This window comes from Heterocephalus glaber, unplaced genomic scaffold (genome assembly GCF_053883595.1).
Source record: "Heterocephalus glaber isolate CG9 unplaced genomic scaffold, H.glaber_assembly_v1.0 deba00001606, whole genome shotgun sequence".
Classification (NCBI taxonomy): Eukaryota; Metazoa; Chordata; class Mammalia; order Rodentia; family Bathyergidae; genus Heterocephalus; species Heterocephalus glaber.
Genome location: NW_028258377.1, coordinates 39,597,611 through 39,622,972, shown reverse-complemented (window position 1 = coordinate 39,622,972; position 25,362 = coordinate 39,597,611). Strand labels below are relative to the sequence as shown.

The 25,362-nt window shown below is 37.5% G+C and overlaps 1 protein-coding gene across 2 annotated transcripts in view; it reads right to left on the bottom strand.

The window, feature by feature from the left end:
- Fnip1 (folliculin interacting protein 1) overlaps positions 1-25,362 on the bottom strand; it is a 119,654-nt gene that overhangs the window by 21,352 nt on the left and 72,940 nt on the right. For both annotated transcript variants that reach the window (XM_087194569.1, XM_087194570.1), the window contains 3 exons: positions 23,179-23,261; positions 3,432-3,578; positions 2,224-2,393 (listed from right to left, as the gene is read on the bottom strand). In XM_087194569.1, coding sequence (XP_087050695.1) covers positions 2,224-2,393; positions 3,432-3,578; positions 23,179-23,261 — 400 coding nt within the window. The remainder of the gene's footprint in view (positions 1-2,223; positions 2,394-3,431; positions 3,579-23,178; positions 23,262-25,362) is intronic.

Here is a 25,362-nt window from a genome sequence, read left to right as displayed (position 1 = left end):
CTGCTTAAATATCACAATGCTACTGTTCCAAATCAATCCCAAAATTCTAATTAGCAAATAAATTAAAACTGCTTCGGCATGGCAAGTGAATCTTTTGCGATGAACCCCACTTTACCCTTCCAATTCTATCTTCTTGCAGTTACTCTTTTTCACCTTTATTTCACACAAAGCCCCACTTAAACTATACCACTGACATATGCTTATGGGGGTGCTTGGGACTGAACCCAGTCACACTAGTCAAGCACTGTACCACTGAGCAACATCCTAGTGTGTTGTGTTCTGTTCTGTTTTTTGGCAGTACTGTGCACTGAACCCAAGGTCTTTGCACTGGGCTGCCTATATGCCCAACCATTTATTGTTGACTGAGACAGGGTCTCAATAAATTGCTAGATTGCTCAGACTGGTCTCAAACTTGCAATCCTCCTACCTTAGCCTCTCAGAGTGCTGGGCCACCACATCCAGATTCCAGCCTTTTAAAAATTTTATTTTGAGACAGTCTCCCTGAATTGCTTTAGCAGGCCTGGAACTTGTGATCCTCCTGCCTCAGCCTCTTGATTAGATGGGTTTAGCAGGTACGCACCATGAGACCCACTATGCTTTGTACTCTTTAACACCTGGAACTCCTTTTACTTGTACAACGCACCCTTCTCCCTTATCTCTGCTGGCCCACAGATTTTTGTCCAAGTATGGTCACTTACACAAAAATAAGTTCTCCTTATGAACTCTCACTGAACTTTTCATTTCTATTTCCTCCCTAAATTATCCTTATTGTCTAGATACACATTAGCTACAGTAATAGACTGTCAACCTCTTTTTTTTTTTTTTTTTTTTTGAGACAGAGTCTCTCTATGTCATTCAGGCTGGCCTTAAACTCACTATGTAGTCCAGGTTGCCTTAAACTTCAAGCAGTCCTCCTGCCTCAGCCTCCAAGTGCTGGAATTACAGGTGTGTGCCACCACACCCAGCACAGACTGTCAACTTCTCGAGGGCAAAGACCAGATTATTCATCTTTATATCCACCAGCACTTTTTGCACAGAGCTATGGATGTATTATGCACTCAAAAAAATGACTGTAGAATTAAAAATAGAGGCCAGGGATTTAGTTCAGTGGTGCCGCAGCCTGCCTCGCAAGTGCAAGGTCCTGAGTTCTATCCCTGATAGCCCCCCAAAAAGAATTAAAAATAGATTTCATATCTCAATTTAAAAACTACTGAATTATCTGACTAAAAAAGTTAATATCCACCATTAAATGGAAATGAATTACAAGAAGGAAATGAAATTAAAAGAATCACAACATAGGTGATTCGTAAATATGCTGAATGAATGCAAGAAGAAAGGAAGGTTGGTTGGTTGCTGGAGTTGATAAGCCACATTACAAAGCTACCTGGCACATTTTATCACTACAACAAACTATGGTAAGTTTCTACTAGGTCACCAAAATGTTCTCATCTAACTCTTGTCCATCACCAAATATAAACCAACAAAGAGAAGAAGTAATAGCAGCTACATTTACCAAAGGTTGCTCTTTACAACACATACTATAAACACTTTACATGTATTATCTCACTTAATTTTCATATCTTTTGAAAGTATGGACTATTATTTATCCTCATTTTATAAATAAGGATAGTACTTAGAAAGCTGAGGAAGGAGGCTACACACTAAATTCAAGGGCAGCCTGGAGGATCTGTCTCAAAAACAAAAACAAAAAAAGTATGACTCAAATGTGGTATGTACGATTTCACAGCCTGTGCTTTTAGCACTATGCCTCCTAATGCTCAGAATTTATCAGTCATCTGCTTTCTCCTCTTCCCCATTTATTAGTGGCTAGTACTAAACAAACATTTTCCAAATGACTCTTTAAACAAAAAGTAGTGGAAACCTCAACAACCTCTGCTTATCTCTTAATTAGATTGCTGGCAATCACAGGTGACTGTTGATTGGGTCTGTCTAGGCAAAGCACATAAAAAATGAAAACAAAAAACACTGTTAAACCCCGAAGTTACTAGTAAAGCAGCTCTCAGTCCCCAACTTCTGTTCCACTTGTGGTTCTCTGGCCATGAACACTGCTTTCATGCATAAGAAGAACGAACCATTTAGGAGACAGGAAAGGACAAGTAAAGGAGAGATGCCTGAGAACGAAGGAGGTAAAAGAGGATTTGTGCGATAATTCCTGACAGCTACACAAAAGGCTGTGTAATACATAGTTTACAGACTACGTACCCAGTTGTGCCCAAAGTGGGTTATATGGATGAGTCTTTGCCAACATGTCCACACTCTGAGAGGAATGTTTTTCTAAAAATATTTTTATAGGTGGCTGTCCATTTGGCATGACAGTTGGAACCCAGGCAAGATGATTGGTCAAAACTGCAGTAATGAGAGCTGGCAGGAATCTGAAATAAATACATCCTATCAGATTCCAATCTAACTTCATAAAACCTTATGTAAAATATTTTAACACAGTAAGTACAGACAGTATATATTTTCATTGACCAAATGACATAAAAAAGGAGAGGAGAGAAGAAAGGTGAGGTATACCACCAGGATGAAAAAGAAAGTTAACATTTTTTTCCTTGTGGAGGAGTCATTAAAATAAATCTGTAAAATAAAGAAAATGTTCACAAGGAGCTATTTCCCATCATAATTACCAAATAAAGTGCTTTTTTCATGTGTGGCACTAGGGATTGAACTCAGGTACTGAGGTATATTCCCAGCCCTTTGTATTTTTTATACGGAGACCAGGGCATGCTAAGTTGAGTCCCAAAGCAGGACTCAAAATGGTGACGTTCCCATCTTAGCCTCCTATGGTGCTGGGATAAAAGGCTTGTGCCCCTACGCCCAGCTGAAATAAAATACTGTTTTACTTGAAAAAGTGTAGATTCTTTTCACTGTTTAATTTCTCCAGTTCATTAATGAAATAACCAGCAGGTTCTTACATTTCCAACTTACTGACTGAAAAAAAATGAAGGAAAACTCTGACTACCATGAAAAAAAAATAAAAATGTCTGAATTACTATCTGGATTCCAAAGACCTCATGAAGAGTTAGAAGAAATTAATATGATAAAATATTACACTAAAAGTGTATCCTTGGAATTCTAGCACTTTATACGTGGTCTTTACCTCTTTTCTATGACATAAAATGACTATAAGTGTATAAAATTCACAAAAAATAAGAAACCTCAGAAAATTCTGTAAAGATGTCAGGAATTTAAATTTAACATACAATTAAAGACATTTTTACTGTTTTTCATTCATAAGGTTTTGTAGTGTTCTCTCATAACCTACCATTTATTTTTAGAATACTGTTTTATTACTATGAAAGAATTACAAAGATGTTTCATATTCCCAGTTCTATAATTGAATTTGCTCAAAATCTACATATGTAGTGGTAATTAAAAACAAAAAAATAAATGAATAAAAGAACTCATACTGATTTTTGGAAGCATTTTCCATTAGAAAAGTAAACTCCTTCATGAAACGATGGCAGAGCTGATTCTTTTCTGGAGTCCCTGACATCATCGTAAGCCAGACAGGCTCTCCAATTCGTGGCATTGTGTAAAGATTACAAATTGTTGTTCTAAAAAGAGGAAGAGACAGTACGTAATTTATGGTTTCTCAAACTACATACTCCTAAAGTTTATGTTGCTAGTTTGGACCTTATATCTACTTAAAGTTTTTGAGAAAAGTCAATAAACCAAATCTTTCCTTCTTTGGAATCAGCATAGTAGCATGGGAAATATTTCGTACATGAACTTCAAAGATGTGGTCTATGTCACTCAGTGACTGTATGCCCTAGAATAAATTATTTCTCTAACTTAAGCATCAGTTTCTTATACCTGTAAGATAAGAAAGGACTAAATAATTTCTAAAGGTCCCTCCCTCCAGCTCTAAGATTTTAAAGCACAATCTGTATTTAAGTATACTACAAATAATTAACAACATGTACAAAAGAAAAATATTCTAGGCTAACAGTTAATCCATCTACTCACTCAAAACAATAGTTTATCTAATCATTTCAATGCTCTTAGTTTAATTTCTGTGGGTTAAAGTCATGTATGTTGCATTTTGACTCTCTCTGACCTTCTAGTTTTTCTCAACTTCATTTTGGGTTTTCAACATAATAACTTACTGCATAAGTATAACAGTACTTTCCTAGCTGACTTTTGTATTAATTAGGACAATAGCCAGGCCTGTGACTTGTATTCTCTCCTAAAGGCTTCAAAGCATATTCCAGATATCATTTCTTTTCCTTTTATATCAGCATCTATTCAACCAAGTCTTGTATGCTCACTAGACTAAGCAAATCTGCAAAACCTGAGGTATAAAAACCTAGCAAATCTTGGAGACACTACAGCATGGTTATCCTACCTTCTACTTTTTGGAAGTGTTATCTAACGAAGTTTTGGCACTGTCCAATCTAGTAGCCATGAGCCATTTCTAGTTATTAAACACTCAAAATATAAGCTGTATGACTGAGGAATGGAATTATTATTTAAATAAAAGTGTGGCTGAGGGCTCAGAGCATAGTGGACAACACAGCTCTAGGAAGTTCTTTAAGATCTCAAAAAATTCTATTACCACTGCCTTTTATCCAAAAGAATTTTCTTGCTTGTATATATTTAACTGAATCTTTAAAAAATATGAACCAAATATATTAAAATGAACAGAATTAACAAATAGGAGTCATTTTATTAAGTTCTTACTACAGCATAAAATTATTGCTGATAATTAAGAATGAAAGGCATTTTAAACGAAATTTTTAAAGTTCAGAAAATAAAAATTTAATGTATTTTTCAGAGAAAATATGACAAGACTACAAACTGGGGAAAATTATTAAAATGCTTATTTTTGGGCCAGGGATTTAGCTCAGTGGTGCAACCACCTGCCTTATAAGCACAAGGTCCCAAGTCTGATTCCCGGTACCCCCACCCCAAGCTTATTTTTAAATGCTATTAAGGCCGGGTGTGGTGGCGCATGCCTGTCTTCCCAGCACTTGGGAGGCTGAGGCAGGAGGATCACCACAAATTCAAGCCCAACCTTGATTGCACAGTGAGTTCAAGACCACCCTGAACCCATAGTGAAACCATCTCAAAAAAAAAGAAAGTTATTAAGGATGTTCAAAAAGGATGGAAAACTGAATACGAATGTTTAACCCTTTTTTAGTACCAAGGCCCCAAATGAATGGTACTCTAAGGATTTGAAAATCGATAAACCACTACAACAAACAGAATTGGAGAGGAACCATTACTGAAAATTAAAATTCAGAGATTTTTAAAGAAATTCTAGAAGATAAAACATATGGAAGAATGGTGACTGAAGTAGCAGAGTGGAGAAGCCATGGGTTACCATCTCACAGAGAGGGATACAGACAAAGAGGAGCTTATCTGCCCCACTAAGGAAAAAAGGGGTGAAGGAATCATCAATGCAGAAAGCAGAACCCAAGAATTAAGATACAGTATTGAAAACTAAAAGACTAATTTAGACCCATAAAGGGTTGGTGACCCCTACACCAGCATTCCATTTCTTCACAGAATGATTATAGTAAGGGGGGAAATACAGCAATTAAATATCTCAGATGAATGACCTTCCTAAAATCCTTCCTAATACATGAATCTGTCACAGAGTATAAAGACACACAGAGTACAGCTTGTGTACTATTAAATTTTCATATTGGGGAGTGAAGAGACAACACTTAGGAAAGAAATGTCTATATATGCTCCCATAGGAAGTCATAATGAAAACAGTTGGAGAAATAGTCTCTTAAAGTGAAGCTTTCCAGTCAAAAGCCTGTTGTGAAGATTTGGAATCTCATTCTCAAAGGTACAAATGGGCAACTAAACAAGACTGATATTTAAAGAAAGCCTCCAAGGAGAAACAGAGAACACACACATACTAGACATACAACTCTAGAGAAAACAAACAATGCATAAAATGGAAGACAACGTCTAAATAAAATTCTAATGTATATTCAGAAAGATATGCCAAACGAAATATTTTTCAAAGAAAAAGATCACCTGAAAACAAAGCATAAATGGTGCTAAAAGGAAAAAAATCGTGAAACAGTAGAATAAGAAAACAATACATAAAAGGAAAATATTAAAGAAGAGCAATGCAGGAGTACAAGGGGTTTGTTTGGTTTTTTGGGCTAAGTTTATTATTAAAGGTAGGAAAACAGGCTCTGCAGAGAGAGTTTGGGCCAAGTAAAAAGTACAAAAAGTGCACCCTACAGCATGAGGGCAGGCCACCATGGACAGTGGCCAGGAGTGCTATTTTTTAGTAGAAAGCATTCCAGAGTGAAAAAACAGAAGAAAATAAGTTATCAAGGAAAGCAGAAAATTTCACAGAGCTGAAGAACAAGACAGTGCTATTAGTTGAACCCAGAGTATAAACAGCTAATGAGAGCTGCGCAGGAAGAGCGCCCAGGACTGACTGAGCCCAGCTCTGTCCAGCTGGCTACACCTACTTGCGACCAAGAGCTGGTAAGGACCCCCCGGGCACACCCACCAGCCGCCCATGGAGCCCAGCGGGCACCTACAACAACAGAGCGACCCCCACCCTGCCTCCGGCCTCTTGGCTGTGCAGCTACCTGGTTCCACACTACAGAGGCACAGGGGGCCAATAAAGGGCATTGTCCTGAGCTGCAGAAATGAACAACAGAGAGAGGGCCTCTCTCAGGCTCCCTGATGAAAACTGAAGCCCACTGGAAAAGTGAAGAGAATCTCTGCAGTAAAGGCACACCAGACCACCGTACTTGGTAAGTTAGAAGGATCATCACCTCCCATCAGAACCTGGACTATCTCCAGGGGAAACGTAGCAGAAACCTGCAATAGAAACCTGCACAATTCAATCCTGCAGGAGGATAGGGAGCTCAACTTGGGACTTGCAGCCAGAAATCTTCCTGAATCTCACGGGTCTGTGACTAGCTTACTGAGACTCACTGACTTATATCTGCACATGGCTGCCCATATTGTCTATTGTGACAGCAGAGACATACCCTGAAGGAGGCCCTTCGTTTTTATCTTTTATTTGTTATTTTCAAAATTACCACTATTTTTTCGGCTCTTATTTTTAATTCTTTTCCTTTTCCTACTTTTAAAATTTTTATTTCTCTCTCTCTCTCCCTCCCTCCCCCTCTCCACCCTCCTTGCTTCCCCTTGCTGTCCCACATTGTTCTTCATCTCCCTTTGTGTTCCTGTTCTGGCCCTAATTCAGATTTCTTCTTTTTCTTTTCTTCTCTTTTTCCTTCTCTCGCCTGTGTCCTCTGGCCTCACTGCTAAGCTTCCCCTATCCTTCTACCTACCTATCCCTCCTTCCCCAACTCCTTCTAACTCCCCATTCCAAAAGGTAAAGTTGCTATATTGAAGAGTTTATTCACTATAAACATATGCTGGGTTGGTCCTTGATTTTGATTAAATTCACACAGTTAAAGATGATAGATTAGTAACTACCACAAACTGTCATTTTCTAAGAGGTACTTAATGCTACTGTGTTGCTAACTGTAACACTCCAGCTAAGGTGTTGTGATTGATCTAATCAGTTGTCCTTCCTGGTATAATGAAAATGAGACACACTCAGAGGCACTAGAAACTCAAAACCTAAAGACCAGCTATATCTGGAAGACACCCCTGAGAAGCAATCATTCCATGAGGGATCTAAATACATCAACAAAGACACTTAAAATATGCAACTTCAACATATCAACCCAGGAACTACACCAAGGACAGTACCAAAAACAAAAATGAGAAGACATTTAAGCAAGTCACAAACTCAGACTTCCACCCTACAAAAGGCAAATTCTGGGGGAAATGAGGTGGAAAAATCTGACAATCAACCACCTGGAAACCCTGAACCCATAGCACAGGAAGTCACAAAACAGATGAATGAGGCTCTAGAAAAATTCAAAGCAGAAATAATCTCCCAGATAACTACAGAGACGGTGAGCAGAGTGAAAGACATGATTAGAGGCTCTAGAACACAAACAGACAAAAAAAAAAAAAAAAATAGATGCGCTCAGAAACATGCTGGAAGCCATGACTGCCCAGCATGTGAAAGAAATGGAAACCATAATCACCCAACATAAGAAAGAAATGGAATCCATGAAACAGATTCAAACAGATATTCAGGAGATTAAAAAATCCATTGAGGGCCAAGGATTTAGCTCAGTGGTTCCGCCACCTGCTGTGCAAGCGCAAGGACCCAAGTTCGATCCCCAGTACCAAAAAAAACCCCCCAAAAACTCCACTGAAAGCATGCAGAGAGGATTAAGGGAATCTGAAGTTAGACTATCAGATATAGAAGACAGGATTGTGGTGAAAGACCATGAAAACAGAGAGTTCTTAAAAACAGTAAGGGACCAAGAGAAATCAATCCAGCAGCTGCTAGATAATGCAAAGAAGAATAACATAAGACTGATAGGAGTCCACGAAAAAATAGGAGAAAGTACAATTGACATTAAAAAGCTGTTCACAGAAGTAACAGTAGAAAACTTCCCAGACAGAGGTAGAGAATTGGACATACATATAGAGGCATATAGAACTCCAACTAGCCATGATCAAAAAAAAAAAATCTACACCTAGACATATAATAGTCAAGATCCCAGAAACCCAACAGAAGAACAAAATCCTACAGGCAGTTAGAGAAAAGAAACAAATCACCTACAAAGGAAAGCCCATCAGAATCATGGCAATCTTCTCAACACAAACCCTCAAATCAAGGAGAGCCTAGAGTCAAGTATTTCAAGCCCTAAAGAAAATAACTTCCAACCTAGACTGTTGGATCCTGCAAAATTATCTTTCAAAATCAATGGGGGCGGGGGCAGGGATGTAGTTCAGTGGTTTTGCCACCTGCTGCACAAGCGCAAGGACACAAGTACGATCCCCAGTACCAAAAAAAAAAAAAAAAAAAAAAAAAAAATCGATGGGGAAATTAGATACTTCCATGACAAAGAACACCTGAGAAATTTCATGAACACCAAACCAGCACTACTAAACAATTCTAAACAATATCCTAGAAAAAGAAAATGAAGGTCACTATTCCATGAGGCCCAACAGAGGGAAGTCACCAGGCAAGGTAAGACACTAAAGGGAAAGGGGGAAAAATAAGAAATAAAAGAGCCAACAACAGTAAAACATCAGGATAAGGATGAGTCAATATCTATCAATTATAACCATCAATGTTAATGGCCTCAATTCACCAATCAAAAGAAACAGACTGGCAGAATGGATTAAGAAGCAAAATCCAACAACAGGCTGTATACAAGAAACACACCTAACTCAAAAGGAAATTCATAGACTGAAAGTAAAAAGATGGAAGAGTTCTCCACGCAACAGGAACCCAGAAAAAAGCAGGCCTAGCAAACTTATTTGCAGACAAAGTAGATTTCAAACCAAAACTAATTAAGAGAGACAAAGATGGTCACTACATCCTTGTGAAGGGAACAACCCAGAGGAAGAGATGACAATCCTAAATATATATGCACCAAACATGAATGCCCCCAACTATAAAAAACAAATATTAATGGACATGAAAAACCAAATAAACACTAACACAATTGTACTGGGGGACCTCAACACCCCACTATCACAAATAGATAGATCAACTAGACTAAAAATAAGTAATGAAATACTAGAACTCAATCGAACTCTTGAACAAATGAACTTAGCACATGTTTACAGAGTCTTCCACCCCACAAAATCAGAATACACATTCTTCTCAGCTGCACATGGGTCATTCTCCAAAAGAGACCACATGCTAGCTCATAGGACATGTCTAAGTAAATGTAAAAGAATTGAAGTCACCCCCTGTATATTACCAGACCATAGCACAATAAAATTGGAGGTCAATAACATAAGAAACCGCAAAACTCCCACAAACACATGGAAATTGAATAATACCCTTCTGAACAAACAATGGGTCACAGAGGAAATTAAGGAAGAGATTAGACAGTTTCTACAAGTAAATGATAATGCCAGTACAACATACAGGAATTTATGGGACATAATGTAAGCAGTTCTAGCGGGAAATTCACAGCAGTGAATGGCCGTATTAGGCAAACAGAGAGAGCGCAAATAAATAATCTAATGCAGAACCTCAAGCTCCTAGAAAAAGAAGAGCACAACAAACCCAAAGCTCATATAAGAAAGGAAATTATAAAGATCAGAGCAGAAATCAATGTAATGGAGACTAAGAGAACAATACCAAAAAAATCAATGAATCAAAGAGTTGGTTTCTCAAAAGAATACGTAAAATCGATAAACCTTTAGCCATCCTTATCAAAAAAAAAGGGAAGAAAAGGCTCAAATCCATGCAATCAAGAATGAAAAAGGTGAAGTCACAACAGACCTAGCAGAAATCCAGAGGATCGTCAATACCTACTTCAAGAACCTATACTCTAATAAAATGGAAAACACGGAAGAATGGACAGATTCCTAGATACACATGAATTGCCAAAGTTAAATGAAGAAGATATAGAAATTCTAAACACCACAATTACAATGAGTGAAATTGAAAAGGTAATAAAAAATTTACCAACAAGAAAAGCCCAGGTCCTGATGGCTTCACTACTGAATTCTACAAGACATTTAGAGAACTACTGCCATTACTCTTTAAACTCATCAAAGAAATTGAAAGGGAAGGAAGGCTTCCAAATTCATTCCTGGAACCAAGTGTTACTTTCATTCCAAAACCAGGGAAAGACCCAACCCAAAAAGAGAACTACAGGCCAAACTCCCTAATGAAGATAGATGCAAAAATCCTCAACAAGATACTGGCAAACAAAATACAGAGTGTCATCAAGAAGATCATACACCCTGACCAACTCGGATTTATCCCAGGGATACAAGGATGGTTCAACATACGTAAATCATTAAATGTAATACACTATATTAACAGAGCCAAGGACAAAAACCATATGATCATCTCAATAGATGCAGAAAAGGCATTTGACAAAATCCAGCACCCATTCGTAATAAAAGCGCTACAAAAAAACTGGAACAGAAGGCCTTTATCTCAACCTGATTAAGGCTATTTGTGAAAAACCAACAGCCAACATCATACTAAATGGTCAAAAACTGAAAACTTTCACGCTAAAATCAGGAACAAGACAAGGATGCCCACTATCACCACTCCTGTTCAATATTGTTCTGGAAACATTAGTCACCACAATTAGAAAAGAGAAAGAAATAAAAAGAATAAAGATAGGAAAGGAAGAAGATAAACTGTCCTTATTTGCTGATGATACAATACTTTACATAGAAGACCCAAAAAACTCGGTCAAAAGTCTTCCAGACCGAAGTGACAGAGTCAGTAGAGTAGCTGGATATAAGATCAACACTCAAAAAATAACACCCTTCTTATACACAAATAGCAGACTGATTGAGAAATTCGGGAAACAATTCCTTTTACAATAGCACCCAAAAAAATGAAATATTTAGGAATCAACCTAACAAAAGCAGCAAAAAATCTCTACACTGAAAACTACAGCACTTTGTAAAAGGAGACTGAGGAGGATATAAGAAAATGGAAAGACATCCCTTGCTCCTGGGTAGGAAAAACCAATGTAGAGAAAACGGCCATACTTCCAAAACTACTATATAGATTTAATGCAATGCCAATTGAAATTCCAAGATATTTCACAGAACTAGAGAAAACAATCCAAAAATTCATTTGGACCCAGAAGAAACCTAGAATAGCAAAAGCATTTCTAGGCAACAGAGTCATGGCAGGGGGTATCACAATCCCCCACTTGAAACTATACTACAAAGCTACTGTGATAAAATCAGCATGGTACTGGAAAGAAACAGACCCAAGGATCAGTGGACTAGATTAGATGCAGGAACAACTCCACACATACTCAGCCACCTCCTCTTTGACAAAGGAGCCAACCACCCTCACTGGAGGAAAGATAGCCTATTTAACAAACAGTGTTGGAAAAACTGGATTTCAACCTGCCAAAGATGAAAACTACACCTGTACTTATCACCATGCACTAAACTAAGATCAAAGTGGATTAAAGATCTAAATATTAAAACAGAAACACTAAACTTGCTGGAAGATAAGTTAAGTAGAACTCTTGAAGACATTGGCATAGGAAAAGACTTTATGAACAAAACCTCAGTAGCATGGGAACTTGCACAAAGAATCAACAACTGGGATCTCATCTTATTAAAAAGCTTCTGCACTGCAAGAGAAACCACCAACAGAGCTAAAAGACATCCTACAATGTGGGAAAAAAATTTTAGCAGCTGTACCTCAGACAAAGGTCTACTATCTAGAATATATAAAGAACCGAAAAAAAATCAGACCCCCCCAAATTCAAAGACCCAATTCAAAAATGGGCATCTGAAATGAACAGACATTTCTCAGACAAAGAAGTAAAAGCAGCAAATAAATATATGAAAAAGTGTTCAACATCACTGGTCATTTCAGAGCTGCAGATAAAAACAACACTGAGACTCCACCTCACCCCAGAAAGAACGGATGCTATCAAGAAATCAACTAGTAAACAAATGCTGGCGGGGGTGTGGGGAGAAAGGAACCCTTCTCCATTGCTGGTGGGAGTGCAGACTGGTGCAACCACTGTGGAAATCAGTATGGAGGTACCTCAAAGAACTAGGGCTGGAGGTCCCATTTCACCCAGCTATTCCCCTGCTGGGTATCTTCCCAAAAGAATTAAAAGAATCATACCACAGCGATATATGTGCACCCATGTTTATAGTGGCACAGTTTGTAATAGCTAAAGCTGGGAAGCAGCCCAAGTGCCCATCAACTGGAGACTGGATAAAGAAGATGTGGTTTTTTTAAGAAAATGGAGTACTACTCAGCCATAAGGAATGAGAAACTAGAGACATTTATAGCTAAAATGGATGCATATTGAGGCCATCCTCTGAAGTGAAATAAATAGAACACACATGTAAATGCCAAACAGTTTCTCTAGTGTGAGAAACTGAAAGTGTAAATAAGGATTAAAATGATTAAAATGAATAATTGATAATTTGAAATAGGAAAAGGTCCAAAAGGGTAGGGGTGGTGCTAGGGGAAGTGGAAAGGAAAGGAGGGAAAGGAAAAATTGTGAGAAAAGAAAAAAAACTAGAAATGAAGTCTATGTAAATAGGGAAGGGCTGAGGGAGTGAAGGGTGCATAGGTAATGGGGGAAAAATAAGAACCAAGATCCATCACGTACAGGTACAAGCACCCAATGATAAATGTAAACATATTGTATAGCTAAAATGTACCAATAGAAGAATTTTTTTTTAAAATCAACAACAAAAAAGCTAATGAGGTGTACATTCATCTAGCATGGTAGAAAATGAGTATGATCTAAAACTGATAAATCAAGACACAGACTTCTGGGAAGATGGTAGAATGATAAGCAGCAACAAACTGGCCTCTCCAAGATTCAGAATCCACGCACTGGAAAATAACAACTTGAGGAAGAATAGAAGGAAGGAGGTGGATCCCTGAGACTCAGGAAGGATATAGCAGAAAACTTGAGTCTACAAGAAATTGAAGAGACAGACTATAATGCAGAAAAAGGAAGGGGCAATCTCCCCAGCTCGTGGCTTCTGAGAAAAGTAGATCAAATCTACAAAGGTGTGTATAGTGAAAGTAAGCAATGCCAGAAGGCGTCAAGTAGAAACACACCAATGGAACAGATGCTATGCACTCCAGTCCAACCTCTTACCATTTAGCCCCTGGAGAAAGGGCTTGGTTGGACACCATTCTAGGGAGGGGCCAAATGAACCTGGAACTCAGAGCAGCCAGAGATTGGCTTCATCTCAGGGCTCCCAGTGTTAAACTTCCACAGGGACTGGGTTAGGGACAACCACAGAAGACATCAGTGAGGGAGCCATGGCTAGGTCAAGAGACACCCAGAGTATCACAAGTTAAACAACTCAAGGCCCCACCCCCACAACCTGAGATCAGTTTTCAGCCTGAATTTTCAAGGATTTAAAAGTCCCAGAACTGTCCTAACCCTACGGCTTGCTGTTAATTGCCCAGCACACAACTGGGCTCTACCACCTCCTTTCTCTACTAGTGAGAGCAGAGTCACCTCTTGTATTGGACACTGTCACAACATTGTCGACCCCGGAAGACAACCACGAGCTTGAAATCTGAGAAATGTATCTTTCTTTGACTTTTTAAAAACAATTTTTGTTCATTTTTATTGAATGTGAACAATATTTTAAGGTTTCTAAAATCTGTTTTGTTCCAGTCTTTTTTTCTTCTTTCTTTCCCTCCTGTCTTCTTCACCACTTTCCTAAGACTTGGGTAACCATCCTTTGTCCTTCAGCCTTACTTTTAATCTTTTTCTTGTCTTATTTCTCTGTCTTTTCCTCTTCTCTCTTTTAAATTTTTCTCCCTTTAATTACTTTTCTCTTATTATTACTCTCTATATAATTTCTTGTTTCTCCATCTTTTATTGTTTTTTTGTTTGTTTTGTTTTTTTGGTACCGGAGATTGAACTCGGGTCCTTGCACTTGCACAGCAGGTGGCGAAACCACTGAGCTAAATCCCTGGCCCATTTTCTCCTTCTTTTCTCTTCTCCTTCTTGACAGTTTTTTGTCCTACCTTTACCCAGTTCTACAGACATCCTTGTACTCCCCAATAAAATCCTTTGTACCACTTCTCTCTCCTCCCTCTCACATCACAGTTTAAGATTTCAACGTTTTCCTTTTGCATACTCTCATTCCCAAACCTGAAACCTTTAACAGTATAACCATAATGCTTTGTTAATCTTGTGGTAGTTAACTCTGTAAACTTACTGCTGCAGTCTTTCCTATTACCAGAGATGTTGCACTTAGTACATATTAGCGCTAAGTCAATACCTGGGTTGCCTTAATGTTTTCATCATAATTAATAGTTTCTTCTCTAGGAATAAGGGTGGAACATAACTGTTTCTTATGGTATATTAATAGCTAATTTATCTCAGGAAATACTACTGTAGCTGTTCCACTTGATATCAATAGGGTCACTTAATTGTCACTACTTCTCTGTAAGTCAACACTCAGATCGCCTTTGTGACATTAACAACTCCAGAGTACATTCCCAAAGAACTTGGTTGCTGGACTGACAACAATGCATCCTCCTTTCCCCAAATAACCAAGGTGGTCAAATCCTGGGGCTGTGGCATAGTTAGTCACACCCAAAGGACATTACTGAAAACAACTGAAGAGATCCCTCTAAAGCCGGGGATTTAGCTCAATGGTTCCACCGCCTGCCTGCCTCGCAAGCACAAGGTTCCAAGTTCGATCCTTGGTACAAAAAAAAAAAAAAACACTCCTCTATACAAGCAACCAAGTGTTTAGACTATAAGCATCCACAAACCTCGGCATGAAACAAAACAAACACAACAGAAACATGGGAAGAAAAGGCAACAAAACACCTCCCCAATCCCTAGCTCCCCTGAGGCAATCCAAGAGGACCAAGGAGAAGAACTGTATTAACCACAGAGTTGAACTGCTCAAAAGCACAGCAGAGGTTAGAAAAAAGCTCAGAGATACTTGGCAGGATTAAAGAAGATATAACTACTAAACATAATGTAAGTAATAACCAAAAAGATGCAGGAGCTCTCAGAAGACACTAATAGAAAGCTAGATGAGCTAATCAAAAAGATACAAAACATGAATGGACAGTTGATAAAAAAATGAGAGTCCATGAAAATGTTTCAATCAGAAAGCCAGGAGATTAAAAATCATTCAAAGTATGGGAAGCAGGACAGAATTTCAGAGCTAGAAGACAATGATTCCTTTAAGCACAGACTACTCAGACACCTTAAAAAACAAGAGAACATGAAAAACTGATCCCAAAACTACTGGATGGTGTAAAGAAAACTAATCTAAAATTAACTGCAATAGGTGAAAAATCAGAAGGCAACAAAAATGGCACAAACAACCTGTTCGTAGAAATAATGGCAGAAAACATCCCAAATATAGGCAAAGAAATACACATATACAAGTGAGGCCTGCCTATAGAATGCCAAATTGTCAGGACCAAAAGAGGAGCTCGCCACGCCGCATTAACTCAGAATCCCAGAAGTCCCACAGGAGCCATCTTTAAAGGCTGAGAGAAAGGTGACAAATCCCACACAAAGGTAAACCCATCAGAATCACAGCAGACTTCTCTCTACAGAAACCTTAAAGGCCAGAAGGCCTTGGGGTGAAGTGTTTCAAGCCCTAAAAGACAACAATTCCAACTTAATTTATGTATCCTGCAAAACTTTCCTTTAAAACTGATGGAGAAATAAGGTATTTCCATGACAAGATATATTTCAAGAAATTTATGACCATCAAACCAGCATTACAGAAAATTTTCAAGGATACTCTAGAAAAAGACAATGAAGCTAACAATGTCAGTAAGTCAAAAAGAATGAAAACACCCGGTGGGCAGAGAAGTAAGTAAAAGGGGAAAAAATGAGAAAACCAGCAACAGGAAAATAATGCAATGACAGGAATGAGTCAATACTTCACAGTAAAAACTCTCACTGTGAATGGTCTGAATTCCTCAATCAAAAGACACAGATGGGCAGAACGGATCAAGAAAGAAAACCTCGCAATATGCAGTATACAAGAAACACATTTAATTCAAAAAGATACACACAGATTAAAAATCAAAGCATGGAAAACAATACTCCATGTAAGGGAAACCCAGAAAAACACAGAACTTGCTGTCCCGATTTCAGACTGAGTGGATTTCAAGCTAAGACTAATCAGAAGAGACCAAAAAGGTCATTATATATTAGTTAATAGAACAAGTCAACAATTCAATTATAAACATGTCTGAACCAATTACTAGCACACCCAACATCATCAAACAACCACTAATGGACATGAAAATTCAGATAAACACCAATATAATAGTAATGGGAGCTCTCAATACCCCATTGTTACAAATGGGCAGATCAACTACACACACACACACACACAAATCAACAAAGAAATATCAAGAGTTGAAACAAACCTTTGAACAAATGGGCTTAATAGATATCTACAGAGTGTTCCGTCCAACAACAGAATACACATTCCCCTCAGAACCACATGGGACTTTCTCCAAAAGAGACCATATACTAGCTAATAAAGCATACTTTTGTAAATCCAAAAGAAGAGAGATTACCCCTGCATATTATCACATCAGAGTGCAATGAAACTAGAAATTAACAGTAAAAGAAAGCACATAAACTATGCAAACACATAGAAATTAAAACCCTCTTGAATAATCACTGCATCTCAGATAAAATCAAAGAACAAATTAGTTTCTACAATTAAATGATAATGCCAGTACGACATACCGACATCTAGAACCTGTGGGATGCAATAAAAGCAATCTTAGGGAAATTCATAGCAGTGAATTCCCACATCAGAAAAACAGAACAAGCTCAAATAAATAACCTGATGATGCATCTCAAGATGCTAGAAAAACAAGAGCAATCCAAACCCAAAGCAGCTAATACAAGGAAATTATAAGGACCAGGGAAGAAAATAATTAAACTGAGATTTAAAAAACAATACAAAGAATCAATGAATCAAAGAGGTAGTTCTAGAATAAATAAAATAAACAAACCCTTAGCTAATCTTACCAAAATAAGAAAAGATCCAAATCCATGCAACTAGAAATGGAAAATGGTGAAATCATAATGGATTCCGCTGCTGAATTACTACTATAGGTAACTACTTTGAGAATCTACATGCTAATAAAATGGAAAATTCAGTGGAAACTGATAAATTCTTAGGTATATATGGACTACCAAGGCTGAACCAAGAAGATATAAAATTTCTAAATAAGCGATATCAGTCAGTGAAATTGAAGAAATAATAAAAAACTACTAAGGAAAGTCCAGGTCCAAATGGATTCACTGCTGAATTCTAAAAGAAACGTTAGAGAAGATCTAACATCAGTAGTCCCCAAACTCTTTAATGAAATTGAAAGAGAAGCAGTATTCCAAAGTCATTCCCGGAAGCAAACACTACTCTAATTCCAAAACCAGAAAAGGACCCAAACGAAAAACAGAACTGTGGGCCAGGGATTTAGCTCAGTGGTTTCGCCACCTGCTGTGCAAGCGCAAGGACCCGAGTTCGATCCCCGGTACCAAAAAATTAAAAAAAGAGAGAGAACTGCAAGCCAATCTCTTTAATGAACACAGATGCAAAAATCCTCAATAATATATTGGCAAACAGAATCCAGCAAATCATCAAAAAGATCATACATCATGACCAAGTAGGATTCATTCCAGGGATACAAGTATGAGTCAACATATGCAAATCAGTAAATGTGATATATACCACATAAACAGAAGAACAAAAATCAGATGATTAACTCAATAGTCGCAGAAAAAGCATTTGACGAAATGTAACATCTATTCATTATAAAAACACTAAAGAAAATAGGAATAGAAGATCTTTATCTCAACCTGATAAAAGCCATCTCTCTCAAACCAATAGCCAGCATCGTATTAAATGGAGATGCTGAAAAACTTTCCTTCTAAAATCATGAACAAGACAAAGATGCTGTTTAATACAGTTAATACTTCGGTTTAATACAGTTCTCAAAACATTAGCTAGAGCAATAAGACAAGAAAAAAATAGAAGAAATATGGATAGAGAACAGTTAAATTATCATTATTTGCTGATCACATGATCCTCCACATAGAAGACCCGAAAAGCTCCACCAAAAGACACCCAGAACTTATACCCAAATTCAACAGTGTAGCAGGATACAAAGTCAACACTCAAAAATCAATAGCGTTTGGGCCGGGGATTTAGCTCAGTGGTTTCAGCGCCTGCCTTGCAAGCGCAAGGTCCCGAGTTTGATCCCCGGTACCAAAAAATATCTATATACAAAAAATCAATAGTGTTCTTGCACACCAAAAACAAACTCACTGAGAGGGAAATTAAGGAAACAATGCTCTTCACAAGCATGAAGCACAGCATGAAGAAAAATGAAATATTTAGGAATTAACCTAACGAAGTGAAGGACTTCTACAAGAAAAACTAAAGTACTCTGAAAAAGGAGATTGAAAGAGGTGTCAGAAAATGGAAAGATGACCCGTTTCCAAGAAGGCAGAACCAATACAGTTAAAATGGCCATACTTCTATTAGAAGTACAGTTATATATATTTAATGCAATACCAATCAAAGTACCAATAACATTTCTTACAGAACTGGAGAAAGCTACCCTAAAATTCATATGGAACCAGAAGAGGCCTAGAACAGTGAAAGCAATTCTGGGCCAGAAGGACAAGGAAGGGGGCATCACAATCCCAGACTTCAAGGTATACTACAAAGCTACTGTGATAAAAACAGAATGATAGCAAAAAAAAAAAAAAAAAAAGACCTGGGGATCAATGGAACAGAACAGAAAAACCAGCAACAACTCCAGACATACTCAGCTGTGTTTTGTTTTGTTGGTACCAGGGATCGAATTCAGCACCTTGCATTTACGAGGCAGACGGCCGAACCACTGAGCTAAATCCCCAGCCGTCAGCTGTGTTATTTTTGACAAAGGGGCCAAATCCTTTTGCTGCAGGAAAGACAGCCTCTTTAACAAGTGGTGCTGGGAAAACTGGCTATCCACATACCTAAGGTTGAACCTAGACCCATTATCTCTCACCGTGCACTAACTAAAATCAAGACAGATTAAGTTACATAAAGTTCCACTTTCTAACTTATGTAAATGTCATGTGCATAGGACTACATAGGAGTCTACACAGAGAACGGTAAAAAACCTACAATTAACTTGGTCTCCCATCGAAGTACTGTCTCAAAGTTTTATTCAATATTAAGAGTACAGGAAAACATTTACTTATAGAGTTTAATGTGGCCGCCTTTTTCTTTATAGAGTACTTAGTGAAACAGCAAATCAATGGTAAGGACATTTGTCTAATGCAAGCCTAAATCATTATAAATTATTTTAAGCAATTTAGTATAATGCACTTTCTGATCTTTTTTTTTTTTTTTTTTTTTTTTGGTACCGGAGATCGAACTCGGGTCCTTGCGCTTGTGCAGCAGGTGGCGAAACCACTGAGCCAAATCCCAAATCCCCAGCCCCTCTTTTCTGAATCATAACGTATCTTAACATTTATATTAAAACAGTATGCCAGGGCCAGGGATTTAGCTCAGTGGTTCCACATCTGCCTCCGAAGTGCAAGGTCCTGAGTTTGTTCCCCAGTACTGCAAAACAAAACAAAACACAAAACACAACATGCCTTAAAAATTCTCATCTCAAGCAAATATACAGTACTGACATTAAAATTATTTAGACAGGGCCAGGGATTTAGCTCAGTGGTGCTGCCGTCTGCCTTGCAAGTGTAAGGTCCCAAGTTCAATCCCCAGGACCAAAAAAATGAAAACAAAAAATAATTTAGATCATCTTATATTCACAAGACCATCAAATTTCTTACTTTTACACAAACACTTTCAGAAACACAAACAGGTCTGATTTAAGCTGAGAAGTTACGAAAACAGAGCAAACTACATATCACAGTCAATTCATGAAAACTGCTCTAAATTTCCTCTGCAAGTACACTTTTGCCCCCTTACACTGCATCTATGTAATACTCCTTGTTTGTTTGGGCAGGGTCTTATTACGTAGCTGAGGTTGCCCTTGAACTCTCTATGTAGCCCAGGCTGGCCTCAAACTTGAAATCCTATCTCAGCTTCCCAAGTGCCGGGATTATAGGCATGCACTACCAGGCGCAACTGTCTTTAGAATGCGTTTACTTAATAGTGTGTAATAGCACAAAGTACAGCAGTACACACGTGCAATCCCTGCCTCAGGAGCCTGAGGTAGGATAATTATGAGTTCAAGGCCAGCCTATAAAATTTAGTGAGCGTTTATTCCATAATAAAAGAAAATAAAAAGGGCTGGAGATGTAGCTCAGTACAAAGACCTAGGATTTAATAAAAACAGGAGGGACAAGGGGAAGAGGGAGAGGGAGGGGGAAATGAAAAGGGAGGATGTGATAACCTGAACTTTTAAGGTCTGAGTTTGAACAGATGGAATTATGAATAACTTTGCATGTAATTCTCAATGATTAAAAGTGGTATTTTCATGAATTATTATTTAGGTATAAAGTTTCAGTATTTCAAGATGAAAAAGTTCTACAGATCTATTTCACAACAATATGAATATACTTAACACTACCCTACACTTAAAAACAGTAAGGATAAATTTAAAGTTATATGATTTTCACAATAGACACAAAATTAAAGTATTAAATTTAAAATTAAAGTACCTCCTCCATAAAACAATTACAGTAAATAAAATAATGATTAGACATTTTCTCTTTCTCAACTAACACAAATGATTATTATACAATACTCATAAAAGTAAGATTTTTCTTTTTTTTTTTTTGGTACCAGGGATCAAACTCAGGACCTTGTGCTTGGGAGGCAGGCAGTGGAACCACTGAGCTAAATTCCCGGCCCAAAAGTAAACATTTTCTATTTAAAGCCACCCCTCCTTAGTCCCCTTCATTCTTAAAAAGTCATATATATGATATGATTACAGTTTCACCATAGCAATCCTACAAAGTCACAAGCTAAAACAGTTACTCACTGGAAAATATTATGGACCACTTCAAAAACTAATTCAGAAGATCCTTGCCTCAAAGGGACAAAGTTGTTAATGAAAAAAACATGAAGTCAGGTTTTCTAAAATTCAGTTACATAGACTATTGTTAATAATAAACCTAAGGTAATAAAGCTACACATTTTAAATTGTAACTATTACTATTATTACTGTTGTTGTTGATTTTTTTGAGACAGTATCTTGCTATGTAGTTCAGGGTGGCCTTGAACTCACTATGCAGCTGAACCTGGCCCTGAACTCATGACGATCTTCCTGTCTCAGCTTCCCAAGTGCTGAGATTACAGGTGTGTGCCACAGCACCTGATTTATTAGTTCATTTTTATTATTAACTTCCTACAGCAAAAAAAAAAAATACTGATTCCCCATTTAGAGTAATAAAAGTTTCCTTTGCAATAAAAAATTTTTTTGATAAGAGTCAATTTTAAAGAAAACTTAAATTTAAATGGCATGTATGTGAGAAAACGAGGTAAGTGGCATAGATTTGAGAAAATCACGAGGGTGTGACAGCAAGGACTAAAACTGGGGAGGCAGTGCTGTGCTTGTGTCTGCCAGAGAAGAGCATCCCCGCACAAGTCAGGCGTTCTGCTGAGCACACACCACACACGAGCTCATTCAATTCTTAAAATAATCTACTATTGCTAAAGTCAATTTGTATATTTTAATGATTTGTTTTGGTTTTCTGAGACAGGGTCTCACTATGCAGCTCAGGCTGGGCTTGAACTCACTATGTAGCCCAGGCTGGCCTGGAACTTGCAACAGTCCTCCTGCCTCAGCTCCCAAGCACGGGGATTACAGGCGGGCACCACCACATCTGGCTGAGTTTGCATGCATTAGATTAGAAAACCAGAGTTCGAAATGCTAAGCACCTGTCCAAGGTCACCAAGGTTAGTAAATGGCACAGCCAGGGTTAGAACACAGACTCAAGCCTCTCTGTTCTCATCCTCATCTATGTGCTATACCATCTCTCATGTGAAGAAAGACTGAGGTTGAAGAAGACCTGAAGTTAATCTCTTCACAGAAAACACAGAGCACTTAGTGTGATTCCTAACGTGTCTATCTGCAGCATGTCTGCTGGCCATATAATCAGAGGGCAGTGACACCAATCATTGTGGCTTCAGGAACAATCTATGTCAGAGGAAAGAGAACTGACTATCACATATCAAGAGAAAGAATGAGGCTATTAGGATCACTGAGCTCATGTTCCTTATATCCATATATCCTTGTTCCATGTATCCAGGAACACATGATGACCGCCACTGGCTAAGTAACACTTAACTAGGAGCCCAAGAGAGAACAAAGCCTACTTCTGGAACAACAGTTATTTTCTGGCCATATCTGCTTGTCAAAAACAAAAGGTCCACTATTAAAAACTATGCCACTGGTGGGTCTTGAATGTCCTTGGATCCCAACTGCATTTGAGAATATAATAGCACAGGAGCCAAGGGCCTTACTGAATATTAGACCCTCAAATGACTGAGGAACTGAGAAATTTAAAGAAGTAAATTTTATTCGAACAAGTTAAAGAAAAGAAGTACCTTCCTTCCTTTGTACACCGTGAAACAAGTGAGTATTATGGAAAGCAGGGGTATATGTACCTGAATTCATTTAGGGCATCAACTATTCGATTATATGCCAAACTCCTCTGACTGGCATCTGATCTCCGGCTCATTTTCATAGCCTTGAAAACAATCATTACACAGTTAATTCTTTTATGAAATCATGATCAAAGCAGAGAAAGAAATAAAAAGCGACATATTACACAACACTACCAACAATCTAATCTAGAAAGAAATAAAAAGATAGACAGATTTACAGTGGCTTTCCCGTCTATATCTTTGGACATTGATGATTACCAAAAAATTTTAATTCTTCAACAATTAAATCTATTATAATTGTCACATTGCAGAATGACAACAAAAACTGACGTTGACAGTCTCTGGATTACCAAAAACTCCCTTTTTCTAACAGAACAAGACATAATAACAGTTCATGGATTTACTCTTATATCTCACAGATATTGCTTCTTTTAGCACTTTCTTTTTCAAAAAGCTAGAATATAAAAATTCTGCTGACAGACATCTCGTTATTTCTCATATTTGCTTCTTTACAAATATATTTAAGCCAGGCATCGTGGCACATCCCAGCACTTGGGAGGCTGAGGCACGAGGCTCACCACAAGTCTGAGGCCAGCCTGGGCTACACAGAGTTCAAGGCCAGCCAAAACTATATAGTGACACTGTCTCAAAAAAAAAAAAAAAAAAAAAAAAAAATCACCTAAAAATAAATTTAGCTCAAGTTGAAAAACCTTAGACCAAGAAGATAAAAAGGAGACCATGGTTAGAATATGTAGGCAAAAAAAGCACTTTGCAACTTTACTTTTTTGAAACAAATTTTTTATATAATTATAAAGTGACTGAGAATCTTTAAAGAATATATTTTAAAAGGTGGACTACTTTAGGCCAAGGATCAAGTATCAGAAGATAAAAATGAAAATTTACGTTTTATAAAACTGTTAAAAGATTAACAATCATAAATAAATAAATATTCTTTTGCTGAAATTAAGGAATGATTCTCTTTAATGTTATCAGCAATATTTTAAAGTTACATTACAACTCTCCAAAAAAGGGGGCAGACTTTAAAATAATTGCCAAGGTGCTCAAAAGCAAAATTCATAGCTTTTATTAAAGAATTAAAAAGTGAGTAGTTTAAAAACTGCCCCTAGAAGGTAACCTCTTTGGATGGCCCAGTGTTTTGTAAATTCTATCATTAATTAGCTACCATAGAACTTTTTAAATTAAGTTTTCACTCATATAAAAGCGTTCATTTTTATGTCAGCTTTAATAAAAAAATGATATTAAACTTGAACAAGTATCTAGAAAATTGTAAGTATTAATAACATACACTTCAAGTTAGTGGTCAAAGCACTAAAACATGAAAACACTTAAAAAGTAATCTTTAGGGCCGGGGATTTAGCTCTGTGGTTTCACCGCCTGCCTTGCAAGCGTAAGTCCTGAGTTCGATCCCTGGTACCAAAAAAAAAAGAAGTAATCTTTAATGAATTCTACAAAGTGCCTCTCAAGTTTGATACAATGCTTTAAATATTTATCCAAGTAACTCAAAATGTTTCAGTCATAGGAAATGTGTGGTGACTCTGGTATCCACAGAGTACAAAATAAGACAGTAGTCAACTGAAGAAAATGTGACCAGTTTCACTTAAAACAAACGCAAATGGTCTCTAATTCATTTATTCAGTAAAAAAGTACTGCTGATGATCTGCCTGTCGCTTTTTTCTTCCTGACAGATTCAATGTGAATAAATGTCTGTGCCTGCTCCAGAGGCAGGTGACCCTTCCCACTGGGTTACTGAGATGCAGCCCCTACCGGCTAGGGTCATTCTAATTTGTCTCGCTACTTTTCATTCTTTTTGTTTTTCCTCCACTTTTCATTCTAGTCTCCTTTATGATACTGCCAAATTAATTTTCTAAAAGCAAATCTTGAAAAGAGCCTTAAAAACAAAGTTAAAACTTCTTGGCCAACATTCTAGATTCTTTATGTATCCCCAGTAAGTCTGTTTGTCCTACCACTCACTATTCCTGTTCATATCATCTCCCTTCTGCTACTACTAAAGATAGATTAACAACTATATTTAGCCATTGATTCTTATTTCAACTTCCCAAAATCTCTTCTAAGAAATAACCTGGAAATTTCACCAAGATGTTAACTATAAAGTAACAATAACTGAAAATGTACAAAGGCCTAATAAGAAAACTGTTACTTAAA